General features: G+C 41.5%; 1 protein-coding gene across 1 annotated transcript in view; it reads right to left on the reverse strand.

The window, feature by feature from the left end:
- ITPR1 (inositol 1,4,5-trisphosphate receptor type 1) overlaps nt 1-13,692 on the reverse strand; it is a 393,216-nt gene that overhangs the window by 11,746 nt on the left and 367,778 nt on the right. The window contains exon 61 of the mRNA XM_069084059.1: nt 705-866. Coding sequence (XP_068940160.1) covers nt 705-866 — 162 coding nt within the window. The remainder of the gene's footprint in view (nt 1-704; nt 867-13,692) is intronic.

The raw sequence follows: 13,692 nt of genomic DNA on the forward strand, positions 1-13,692 counted from the left end.
GGATTAAAGTGATTTTAGTTGTATATCCAAGACATGCTGAGACAAATGTCTCAGGCTGTTGGAGAGAGTGCTGAAAGTCACAAACTTGATCATCTCCGTCCCCGACTGCTTTGGCACTATTCCATCCAACACAACTGCACCACAGTCCCACTCTTCATCAGCAGACTATAAACCACATACTTTTGGCATCAAAGGGGATGAAGCAAGAGTGGATGGATCTGTGTAAACCTGTGCCCACTAGTGCCCAAGGCAGTATATGTCCTACCAATGATGAGGAAGGAGCACCATCTTTGCATTCAGAGGCCAGACAGGGGTGGTAGTGAAAGAGTGATATGGGTCTCTCATTGGACACGTGTTCTGTGTAGACCTAGCAGGTTCTATGCTTGCCATCTCTGGTACTGCGTCCTTAAGCAACAGGAGTTTTCATTTTTTCATTTATATTCCTCACTTTTTTGGTAGCCTTGACTCTTGGCTGTGGCTGTGACCACTGCAGTCCACAGTGGGGGAGACTGACAGACCATGTGGTTGGTTAGCTTGGCGTCTACAGCCTAGTTTCTTGTTCTAATCTTGTGCAATTACTGAAGATTTTTATATATTTTTAAATATCTGAATTTATTCATCTTAGACTACTGAGTCTTTCTCATGAGCGTTTGGGAGGGTGGGAGTGGGGTAGGCCATTGAAAGATAAAGGGACTTCTCTTTACCTGATCCTTTAATTCTGACAGCTGACCGGAGAGATTGGTAACGAGCTTCATGGTGGACTCCAGCTTCTCCTGTAGGTTCCTCAGCTCATTTTGCTCTCCTTCAGAATCACTGCTGACCAGTGACATGGCACGCATCCTAGGGAACCAGTCCAGATTTCTTTCCTGGAATCCACATTAGGAGGGAAGAAAAAGAAAGCATTTTTAGAGGGTGACATAAGAAAGAGCAGTAAGCAAATAGAGCAAAATAATATTCACTTTATCCCTATGAAGAGCAGAACACTAGACTTTGGGTTGGAGGACCTTGGTTCAAATCCTGACAGTGACACATCCTTTAACCTCCCTTGGCCTCCATTTCCTCATCAATTAAAAGAAAAGTTTAGAGGAGGTGACCTCTACGGAGCCTTCTATCTCTAAATCTATGATCCTACATTGATGTTGGTTGTATGTTTGTTTTAAATAGTCCAAATTACCAATACATTGCTGATAGAAACCTGAGAAGTAATGAGATTTTAAGTCACAAGCATTGATCACACTGAATATGACTGAGCTTGTGTTATGGAGAGAAAGGAGGTTGTTCATGTTTATAAATACTTTTAAGAATTACAAAACTTCTTTTTTAAAAACAATCTTATGAAGTTGGTGGTGCAACTATTATCTCCATTTTTCAATAAGGAAACAGAGGCTTGGAAAGGTCATACTGTAGGTAATGCCAGAGCTGGAATTCAAACCCAGGTCTCATGATTCCCAGGCCAGAGTTTCTTCCCATTATTCCCTGTTGCATGTTAGTAAGACAGCTGGGTGAACCAGAAGATAGAACACCAGGCCTGGAGTCAGGAAAGCCTGAATTTAAATCCAACCTCAGACACTTACTAGCTGTGTGACCCTGGGCAAATCACTTAACTGTGTGTGCCTCAGTTTCCTAATCTGTCAAATGAGCTGGAGAAGGAAATGGAAAAACACCCAAAAGGGGTCATGGAGAGTTGGACATGACTCAACGATAACGTCATCTTAGTAGTGGGGGTGGAATTAGCTTGCTATTGTTGTTTTAAACATCTTTCCTTCCCCTTTCCCTAGTAAAGCTGTCAGACAAAATATAACAAAGGGAATAAAACAGAGTATATCAGAGAGGGGCGATATTTTAGTCCCTCTCAAGGTAAGCTTTGTAAGTCCCACCACTCCACACTTCTGGTCCCTCCCCTTTCTCCACAAAGCACACAACAGCTGGTAGGAGCAGAGGTGAGGGGACAAAATGACAACAATGATTTTGTCCACTTCTTTCCTCTTCCTCACCCCACCGCTCACTACCGACGTGAGTTCTGTGGCCTGTCCTTGGTTAGGTTTTCATACTCGAGTCCCTCTTTTGGGTTGCTCTTCTGCCAAACAATAGGCAAAGTTTCAATAAATGAGTTTTGTACAAGGAGTTGGGAGTAAACATTCAGACTGGATTTCATCAGTTGTAGAAATGAGGTAAAAAACCAAGACATCTAAGGTTCATTGAATCTTCCATCTTCCCCTGACTATCTTGGCCTCTAGGGGATGAATTCTATTTTTATTTTTTATTTATTTTTTTAAGCAACCGGGGTTAAGTAACTTGCTCAAGGTTACACGGCCAGTTATTTCTGGGTGTGGTGCTGAGTGTCTGAGCCCGGGATTCGATCTCCAGGTCGTCCCGACACTGGAGCTGGTGCTCTTACTCGCTGAGCCACCTGGCCGCCCCTTAGGGGATGATTCTAACAGCCTCTAAATCCAGAGGAGCTTTTCTGCATATCCCAATGTCCTCTTCTAAAGGAACCAGGAACTCTTTACCGTTGCCATCGCTGTTTCCTTCCAAAAGACAGACACAAGTACATGGATGGATATCTCTTCGACCAGCACCATAAGCCAGCTGAGGAAATTATATATATCCCATGTCTGGAATTAAAGCAGATGACTACTACAGAAACTGCAAAAAATCTGAAAGCTACTCAAGTGAGAGCTTGCAATTAGCGACTGCCTCTGAATAAGTGCTTAGTTCAGGGGACAGGAGTAAATCACATCCAGAGCAATTTGTTGTACAGAGACAAACGTGGTCCTTAGTTTTACTAATGCTCGGATAGTAATGGTGACTCTGGCCTGCCCTGGAACATTTGAAGTAAAGGTCATGATTAAAAAAAACAAAACAAAACGTATGTTGAAACTACAACTGTCTTGATTTACATAGGTCAAAACCCAAAACAAACATCTTTCTTGCAAGGAGCTAAATTGTTATCCCATCTTCATCTCTGTCAAATGTAACATCAATTACTACGAGTCACTGAGAATTCAACAGAACAATATTTCAGAATAATCTGTTGGTTTTCAAAGGTACATAGAGCATAATGGTCTTTCTTCATTTGCCACCTGGGTTTTCTGTAACAAAATACCCCAAATTGAGGACTATGGGTGGATTATGGAAGCATCTATATATAATAGATATGCAGTTTTCAAAGCTGATACATAACCCATCACTACCAAGGGTCTTGAGTATATATAAACCCTACCTCAGAAGAATTTGTTCAAGCCCCAATACTTCCAGTTCCAGCTCGCTCTCTCTCTCGCTCTCTCTCTCTCTCTCTCTCTCTCTCTCTCTCTCTCTCTCTCTCTCTCTCTCTCTCTCTCTCTCTCTCTCTCCCTCCCTCCCTCCTCTCTCTCAATCTCTCTCTCCTTCCCTCCCTCCGCCCCCATTTGACTTCTTCCCTAAAGTCTTAATCCTCACTCTCAATCATGCCACCTCCTTTAAACCCTTGGCAATCACTCATTCTTTTCCACTCACAGCTGTTATTGACTGGCAATTTCTCCAGTTAGTAGAATTCAGTGGTCTGAAAACTCAACATTCACAACAGTCTTGAAGGAAGCATGATACCACGGGAGGGAGCACGGCATTGGGGGAAGGGAGCATGGCATAGGGTGTGGGAAGGAGCATTGACTTTGGACTTAGAGGACCTTAGTTCAAGTCCTGCCTCTTTGATGCTCACCTGTGTGACATTGGTAAAGTAATTCATTTCCACACCAGCAAAATGAGGGAGTTGAACTGGCTGGAGTCTGAGGTCACTTCTACCTCTAGAACTATTATTCTATGACTCCCCTGGGTGAAGTCTACCTTACATAGATTCTCATTTGCCCACTGAGGAAATATAGAGGATTATGGTTTCATTGCTTTATTCTGAAAATGGGAATTATTCTTCCCTTACAAAGGTTATTCTGGGAAATGTCCAGGACTTCTAATCATAACTAAGCAAAATTTAGGGCAGCTGATACCTATATGATGCCTGAGGGTTATAAGGAAGATGAACACTCCCCGCATTTCTGTAGCATTGTGCAGCTCACAAAGTGTTTTCTTCACCCCGATCCTCTAAGGTTGGCAGAGCAAGGATTATCATCCCCATCTTAAAGATGAAGAAACTGAGGCTCAGAGAGATTAATGCCTTGTCTGAGGTCACAGCAAGTAAATGGCACAGTCAATATTCAAAACCCAGATCTCCCAAGTGCAAAGTCAGGGATCTTTTCACTTGGCCACAGCTCCTTCAAAATCAATATTCCTTTTGATGTTAATCTAAAACAATTTAATATTTCCATATTGAGAAGAAAGGCACTTTAAAAGTTTAATCAAATAACAGAAAGAAACCCCCAAATCAAAAAAGCTTAGACATAAAGGGAAGGGAGGTGATATAAGTATTCAAGGAAGTCAATCCAAGTGCACAGATTACAAAATATTTTTAAAGAAATGCAGTTTGAGGACTTAGAAAAAAACCACAGTAATTCCACTGCTACATGTACAACCGTTATCAATTAATACATACTGACTGCTTTGTGTGTAGAGAAGACATTCAGGAAAGTAGCATATTCAAGGAGGGGAAAATGGTTTTTGCCAGGCCCTGGACTGAGTTTTTGGGGTCTAGAACTTGGAATGATACCTCTTTCTCCCCAAACCTACCTCTTTTCCTGCCTCCCTGTTCCTTTGGAAGGTAATGCCATTCTTTCATTCTCCCAGTCCCAGGTCCTTAATCATGTCATTATCCTCACTGTCCCTCATCCTACTCTGAAGGAGGGGGAGGAAGAGGAGGAGGTGACAGCTAGACAGCCAGCTCAAACCCCAGCTGATTGTTAAATTTTCTCTGTAAGCATTTCCACCTCAGAAATCAGCTTACCACAAGCAGGGCTTGTATACTGCTTTGTTGACTAGATTTAAGAATGTGATGGAGAGGGGCGGCTAGGAGGTACAGTGAATAGAGCTCCAGCCCTGGAGTCAGGAGGACCTGAGTTCACATCCGGCGTCAGACACTTAACACAAAAAACTAGCTATGTGACCTTGGGCAAGTCACTTAACCCCAATTGCCCTACCTTCCCCCTCCAAAAAAATTTTAAAAAGCAAAAAAAAATGTGATGGAGAAAATGTTAATACAGGTTAAATTTATAAGTGTGGCGTGCATAATTTCCCCCCAAGAGAACTGATTTTTAACCATTTCCCAGCACCCCAATGCTCCACATTTTGCCATTTCTACCTCCACAATATGTTCACATCTGCTTTTTTCTCCACTTTCAGAGCCAACCCCTTAGTTCAGGCCCTCACCACTTCTCACCTAAATTATGGTAATAGCCTCTTAATTAGTTTCCTTGCCTCAAGTCTCTTCCTCAACAAGCCATCCTACACACTGCTATCAAAGTAATTTTCCTTAAGTACAGATCTGACCACGTCACTCTCTATTAGATCAACTTCACTCACTTCCTCTTGCTTCTAGGATCTAACAGAAACTTTTGTTCAGTTGATTAGCCTTCACAACCTGGCCCCGAGTTGCTTTTCAGCCTCATTGGCCATTCCTCCCCTCCCCGTAGCTTCCATACTCCGATCCTGACTCTACTCTGCGATCCAGTCAGACTGACCTCTTCATCACTCACCCATGACATTCCCTCCTTGCCGGGGGCCCTCTCCTATGTTCTAGTCTTTCCTCATGCCTCTAATATACTCCCTCCTTTTCTCTGCTTCATAGAAGCCCTTTCTTCATGCAGCCCAAGAATCAAGTTCTGTATGAAGCTTTTTCCAATCTCCCTTAACTGCTTGTGCCCTCTTTCCTTCCCTTGTATTTAATTGCTTTGTATTGATTATGTTATTTATTACTAATTTGCAATTATTATTATTTATTTATATGAATTATTCATCTTTATATTTATTTCACATACATGTGTACTTGGGGCAGCTAGGTGGCACTACAATGGATAGAATGACAGGCCTGGAGTTAGGAAGACTCATCTTCCTGAGTTCAAATCTGGCCACAGACACTCACAAGCTGTGTGACCCTGGGCAAGTCACTCCTCCCTGTCTACCTCAGTTTCTTCATTTACAAAATGAGCTGGAGAAGGAATCTCAAATGAGGTCACTGAGAACTGGACCCAACTGAAAAATGATTAAACATATATGTACTTGCATCTTCTCTGTTAGAAGAGCCTTGAGAAGAGGAACTGCTTTTCTTTTTGTTTTTGTATCCCAGCCTCTTTTAACCTAATTCCCTTGGAAAACACTCCTAACTACGGGACAGGAAGAAGCAGATCTACACAAGTTCCTCCATCTAGAGGCAGGAGACTGGAAATCTTCATTAAACAAAGTAGTCTAAGAAAATTTGAAGGAGCAGTTACTCGTGTGTGTGTGTGTGTGTGTGTGTGTGTGTGTGTGTGTGTGTGTGTGATCAAGGAAGGCTTCCTGCAAGTATGGAGGGGCTGGATGCCTGAGCTGGGTGTGAAAGAGAAGAGTTTCTATGAGAAGAGAATGCATTCTAGAGACTGGAGGAAGGAGAGGTGGGTTTATGCCAAAAATCGAGAGAATGCAGGATAAGATCAGGGAAGAGTTTATTAGTCCAGTTTAGCTGAAATGGAGAATAGGATAAAATTAGGCTAAGGTCAGAATGTGGAAAGCCTAAAATGCCAGGCTAAGAAATTTAATTCAAATCATCAAGGTTTTTGACCGAAGGAATGGTATAGTCAGGCCAGTGACTTAGGGAAATGATTTGGGGAACCATGCAAAGGATGGATTTGAGAAGGTGGAAGGAGATTATTCCAATAAAAAGAGGTCCAAGACATGTCCTTGAAGGTCTCATAACATAACTGGAGAGACAAGTGACCTCAGTATATAAAAACAAAAGCACCATGAAGTGGGATGAATTAAGTATCAAATGAGTGGTATGGACAGCAAGTGCTAAAATGATTGAGAAGAGAGAATGATACAAATGATGAGAAAGACAAGGAAGGCCTTATGGTGGAAGTGGATCTTAAGGGAAGAACAAGAATCTGACAGCTAATGGTGGTGGGGGGAGGGGGAGTGCTAGAGGGAGGAGGAAGTGCCATCTAGGCTTAGGGAACTCCTTGAGCAAAAGGTCTGTAGGCAGAGATGGGCACGACCCATTTAAGGAACAGTAAATGGATCCATTTGACTAGAAGTCAGGATTTGTCAGGAACTTGAACTTTAACCTGTGGGCAAGAAGGAGCCACTGATGGGTTACAGATCTGTGTTTCAAGGAAGATGACTCTTGCAATAATAGTATGTAGGACTGACTGGACCAGAGACAGCCTTACATCCTCCAACCCATGATTTCAAAGGAATCCTCTCTGTCTGATGGTTATCCAGTCTTTGCTTGCAGAGCCTTCAGTGATAAGAGGCCGACTATGGCTCCAGAGGCAGAACATTCTACTTTTGGACAGTTGTAATTATTACAAAAAATTTCCTGAGAGCCAATTAAAATCTGCATCTCAGCAACATCTATCCATTGTTTTCAATTCTGGTCTCTAAAGTGAAGCCAAACAAGCTTCTTCCTTTTTCTCCAAGACAGTTCCTCAGATGGCTATCATGTTCTCCTTTAAGCCTTTCATCATTCAGGATAAATGTTCCTAGTTCCTTGAACTGATCCTTATGCAGGATGATCTCAAGGCCCTTCACCGTCCTTTTCACTTTCCACTACATGTATTAGTTGGTCAATGTTCTTCCTTATATTTGATGTCCAGAACTGAACACAACAATCTTTATGTGGTCTGATTAGGGCAAAGTTCAGCAGGTCCATCACATTCCCTGTCCTGGACACTTTGCCTGCATTAATGGATGACAGGTTTTTTGGGTTGCCCTATCACATTGTTGACCCACACTGACTTTTTGTCTGCCAAAATGCCCTGATCTTTTTCCATATACCTCCCCCATCTTGTACTTGTAAAGCTTACTACTGTAACTCAAGTGGAAGGCTTGATCAACTGTAGTCTTCTAGGGAATGGAAAGGAAGGGACGAACACAGAAGTCATTAGAAAGTTGTAAGTGATGGGACTTTTTTGTAACTGAATTGGGGAAATGGAGGAATCAAGCATGACTAGACTGATTTAACTCATCTGTAATTATGTTAACTGTTGGTATGCAAACAGTTTGAAACCGAATTGCTTGAAAAATTTTTATCTTTTACACCAGTTACCACATTTTCCATGTAGACTTTAGTTCTGTTAGTTTGCCTAATGAACTTAATCTTTATCAGCTATACAAATTTCCACTTTAGAGTATAAAAATGGAAGGATACTACTACTGAAAGGTTCCAAATAAATGTATAAAACCACCAAGACTTAGGTCAACACAAAGCTTAATGCACAAGAAAAGGTTAACATCCCTCATTCTCAAGCCAGCTGCTTAAACAGCCACAGACAGAAGGTATTCAATAGCCTCTGTTCCTCCACAGGCAACTTTCTTCTCTTTCCCATGGGCTCCAAAGCAAAGATGGCAGAAAGAGTTTTCTTGTCTTTGGTTAACTGCAAAACAAACTAAGTCCAGGCTAGAGGGTTCTATCCTTGAAAGGTCCCTGTGATATAGTGGTGGTTTGGATGGCATTGATATCAAAGCCACTCATCAAAAGAACAGTTCAGAAAAGAGAACTGGGAAGACTTTTATAATCTCACATCCTTTGTGCTAAACATTTCCCTTTCCTGCCCACTAAAAATATTCCTTCTCTCCTCTCTTACCCCTCTACTCCTTATCACTCTTGCCACTTCTCTGGCTCTCAATCTAAAAAAAAAATACCCAGAATGTCCATGGGCAAAGTAAGGTCTATAAAACATACCATGAAGCATAATGGCCAGCTTATTTTCTATGGGCAGATGAGACCCTATGGTCTGTGAGCCTGGACGCTATGTGCCCTCTCATTTACTATAAGTCACTGACTGCTGTCTAGTCAAGCTTGTGAGGAACACTGACTGATCAGGCCTTCTAGTAATTATTACTATAATCATAGTAATTATAGTCGGATTGATTTTTTGATTTACACAGTGAATTTCCACTCTAGTGCTAGAGGACTGAATCTTCCATGGATGTGAATCCCTTTGAAATAATTACTCTCTACCTGGGGAGAGGTGGAAGACTTTTTTTGTTTTGTTTTGTTTTGATTGCCAGCCCAAAGAGTATGGTGTCTAGATTTCTGTTTAGCCTAGCCTGTCCAAGAAAACGTTACTGCAGACTTCCCAGGCACAAACAACTGCAGCTAAGCTGTTCACACACAGATCTCCAGCCAGTTAGAGATTCCAAAGCTCTATCAATTTGCAAAAAATCTACTTTTAATGTCTGTTCAAGGTCAAATACCATGTCTCTGTGGCTCAGCTTCAGCTCAACTTTCTGTGTGAAAATCATTTTAATTAGAGGGGATTTGATTTCAGAGTCGAGTTCATCATTTGGTGTGTGTGAGGCCCAGATGCACTAAGTGGCTGCCAGCCTTATCTGCCACTCTGGGACTCTGTCTTCCTCCTTCCCCCTCCCCTCACTGCTGGCATCTCGCATACCAATGGCATTATGTACTGTCTGCCCTGGTCCTCCTACAAGCTGAGGCATCATGATCCAGCCTGTGCAGTTAACTCCCTCTTCCCGTCACAGTGAGAGCTTCCTCTGTCAGAGCAGACAAACGGACCAAAGCCACAGGCGGAAACGGGCTAACCACAGGGGCTGGGGTTCTGGTTAGTTCTTTTCTAGGTAAAGTTGGAAAAGTCCCTGTAAACGCCAACACTGAAGTTGCAGACATGGGGGCGGCACTGACCAGCCTCTCAAAATGTCCATGATTGGAAGTGTGGGGGGGAAGGGTGGAGAAAAAAGGAAGTTGTATTGTATGATGCAAATATTATTCATTCTGAGAAGTGTTCACTCTCCCTGGGTTCAACTGAAGAGGCTATTCTGAGAAAGAACCATGAGTGAGGTAACCTCCTCCTTAGAAAAACTCATGCCTCAGTGTAGGAATTTACTTACAATCTTAAGAAAGAATAGAAAAATAAGAGAAAACTTTCAATGTTGCACCCGTGGCTACAGAACTGTGCAGATAAGGCTGGGATGTTTAGGCTAGTAAGATGTTTTGTTTGTGAGTTTAATTTGGTTTTTAGTAGTTCAAGGGAAGCCAAGAGGTCATAAAATGAAGACTCATTAGGGATGGGAGGAGAAATGGATGATTTGTTTCTCTGTCTTCTGTCTCTCCCTCTTTCTTTCTGCCTCTGTCTCTCTTCTCCTTTCTACCCTGTCCTTCCCCCTCCCCCTTTCCTGGAAGATTCCATTGAAGCTAAACTAAGAGTGGCCTTTCATCCAACTACCAAATGCCACTTCTGCATTTAAGTTACTTCAAGCTAAAAACAAATGTTTTGCATACTAAGTGAGAAGACAATCCAAATTCTCCATTTGGATTTTTACCGTGGCCCAGTTAATATTTTAGATTATAGGAAGGACTAAAGAAGCCCCAGTGAACAAATCCTCCCTTCTCCCAATTAACAGATATCTTCAGAAGGTACCCAGGGTTTAAATAGGATAAATATTACTATGGTGGCATTTATCCTACTTAGTGGAGAAGTCACAAAACACTTACAAATTTACAGCCCTCATCCTTCACTGCAAGCTGGTAAAGTAAGCTGTTTCTATCATATAGCCAAAGGGCAGAGGAAAAGTAATAATTCTGGAATTCACTTCTCCGAAAGTATAGCTAGAACAGCATTTGCTTCTCCAGGGAGGGGATACTAGTAATTATCCAAAAAATGTGCTAAGTGGATGAAAGGATCATTTACAATAATACTGCCTAACATTGTTTGGTATTCATGTAACACGGGGGTAATGTCAACCCTCCTCACCTGCAGCCTCGGTGGGGTGATAACCACTATCTGCTGCTGGTCCATCTTCCTTGTTTATTCTCATCCTAAGGTTCTATGGCAATTGAGGAATATGTCTTTACATTTCTTTATTAATTACTAAAACTGAACATTTCTCATCAATTAGATCTGAGTCCTCTATGCCAGGTTACTAAATATTACTTATTTGATAAACTAAAGAAAAGTCTTTCCCCATAAACTTTACTCACCTCTCTTTTCATATAAACCCCAGACTTAAATAAAGATAAAAAATTTCTGGCTATAGTATTTCTTAGCAGTGTAATCAAAAATAAAACAAAGAGATACATGTTTACTTTATCAGCTATGAGAAAGAGCTCAGTCAAAGTCACCTTTACCTGTTACTAAACTGGTGGACTTCTGAGTTCTAGAAGCACAGTCCCACCATTCAATTCCCTCAGGGTAAACATGTAGTCTCTATCTTTTTTTTAATTTTGAATTTTTTCCATGTTTCTTCGTAAGACAATGGTTAAACTTTTATCTCTGGACAAATAAGTTTTCTTATTCCTTTTCCTTTGCCCTCTCTTCAAGACAGTTAAAAAAGTCATTCTCGTCTCACAGATTTCTCAAAGAATGAGTTAAACTGTGGCTGTTCCAACATTTCACTGCTTAAAGATAAAATAACCTTAGCTACAGTCTTTGTAGGGGATACCACTGAAACTGAAGTTAGATTAGTATTCTGTGCTCTAGATAAACAGGCCTATTTGCTATTAAGGACAAATATTGCATTTCTCATCTCTGTGCATGTGCACAAGCTGGGCCCCATTCCAGGCATGCAATCTCTTCTTCACTTCCAATTCTTAGAATCCTTGGCTTCTTTTAAGGATTAGCTCAGGCATTACCTTCTTATCCTTTTCTCTCTGATATTATCGTGTATGTACATACATGTGTACATACACCCACACATGTGCTCACATGTATGCATAGACATACATATCTCGCTTTATGCATATATGTGTGTTTAAGTATATAAATACAACATCTGTGTATACTTTGTTTTATAAGAACATGAACTCTTTTAAGGCCAGGGCAATTTCATTTTTGTCATTGTATCCTTGGTACCCAAAACAGGGCCTAGCAAGGGGCTGGAACCTAATCAGACACTTGTTGAATGGACAGTGCTTAATATTTTCAAAATTGTTTTCACATATATACTCGCTGATTTCCTTGCTTTACTGTAACACTCTAGGCAGAAGTATTGGGATTATTTCCGATTTACAAAGGAGAAAACAGAAGCACACACAAGTGGCTTGATTCAAGTCATCTTAGGTAGGACCTGGAACTAGGATGCAAATCTAGCTATCTTCACTCCCAACAGGATGTTCGATCTATTACTAGTCAGTTTATTTACTTTTTGGGAAGGTGAAAATTTAAGTTTCACAAAATAAGCAGATACATAAAGGTTGCATGCTCCCTTCACAAATTTAGGTGTCACTCTGTTTCTATTTCTTCAGCTCTGGGTGGCATTACTAAAATAGGACATGTTATATAATCAACAGCTGGGCTGCAGTTCCTAATTACCAGCCCCCTCTTTGGTTAATGGCTCTTCTTGGATCAGCCAGTGTGGTACAGAGAGGGCAGTGGCTGTCAACAGTAACGAACCACACCCATCTCTTACGAAATCCTGAGGAAAATGAAACACCATTGTTCTCTGCAGTTGTTTCAGGGTCACAGGTGAAGGAAGGGGCTGGTCTCTGTGTCAGATGGGCTAGACCCAGAGTGTTAGAGAGGAAGTAGGTACGAAAGGAGAAAGAGCTAGTGTGGGCTAGTTTTCTGGCACCAAGGCCTCGGCTAACCGGGACCCTTGATCACATGGGACCTGCTCACAGAACAAACTACCACCCCATGAGTTTGTCCACCCACCACAGGGGAAGTAAGCTTTTCAAACCAAGCCAATTCCAAGCTGTGTAAATGATATTCTGCTCATACGATATGGCGTGTAGTTTCAACGAGCTATTCTTTTCTCCTTTTCTTGCTAGTTCAGCTATCAAACTACCTTTACCAACCTGTAGTAAGCACTTTACAATATGCTTGGACCATTTCTATGCCCTGGAGTTGGTGTGTAATTTAGATGGGTTAATTTAGGGAAAGGAGAGTTTGATAAGATGCTTTGAGATTCTTCAAGAGAAAGGAATTTGTATGTGTTTTGGAGATGTGCACATGTACATACAGGCAGGGTATCTCACAACATGATACTGTTTGATAGAGAACAGAAACAAGACAGGTTTCTAGCCCTCACAAGAAGATTTCAGGCTCTATGAGGGAAAGGATTATGACATTTTAATGGGTATTCTCCTATGGTAAGAGTGTATCCTAGTGAGTAGAGCCCAGACATTCACTCAAGATGCCCCTGGGTTCAGTTCCACCTCTGATTCCTACAGGTCGTACTGCCATGGACAAGAGAGTTAATTTTTCAAAACTTCTCACTAACTCCAGAAACTCTTTTTTAAGACTTCAAATTACAGAACAGTTACTGATATGTATTAATAGGAGGAATTTCCCACAACAATGACATTATAGGATCCTGAACTTCTCCCAAAAAATTCCCCAATCCCTCCGTGCCCCCAAACAGAATTCCTCCACCATAAGAGGTGCTCTGGAAATGCTGGATTAATTGCAGGGTGGTTTTACTTGCAAGAGGCATCCAGAAGAAAGTGTAGGGGTGCCATTGTGATGACTTCGGCAGGTCCTTAACCTTTTGTGTGTGTTACAGGCCCCTTCAGGAGTCTGGTGAACCTTATGTATCCCTTCTCAGAATCATGTTTTTAAATGCATAAAATAAAATACCTAAGACTTCAAAGAGAACCAACCATTTGAAAATAAG

Source organism: Petaurus breviceps, unplaced genomic scaffold (genome assembly GCF_028583685.1).
Source record: "Petaurus breviceps papuanus isolate PSGF00001 unplaced genomic scaffold, PetGlider_PUasm1.0 174, whole genome shotgun sequence".
In the NCBI taxonomy this organism is placed as follows: domain Eukaryota; kingdom Metazoa; phylum Chordata; class Mammalia; order Diprotodontia; family Petauridae; genus Petaurus; species Petaurus breviceps.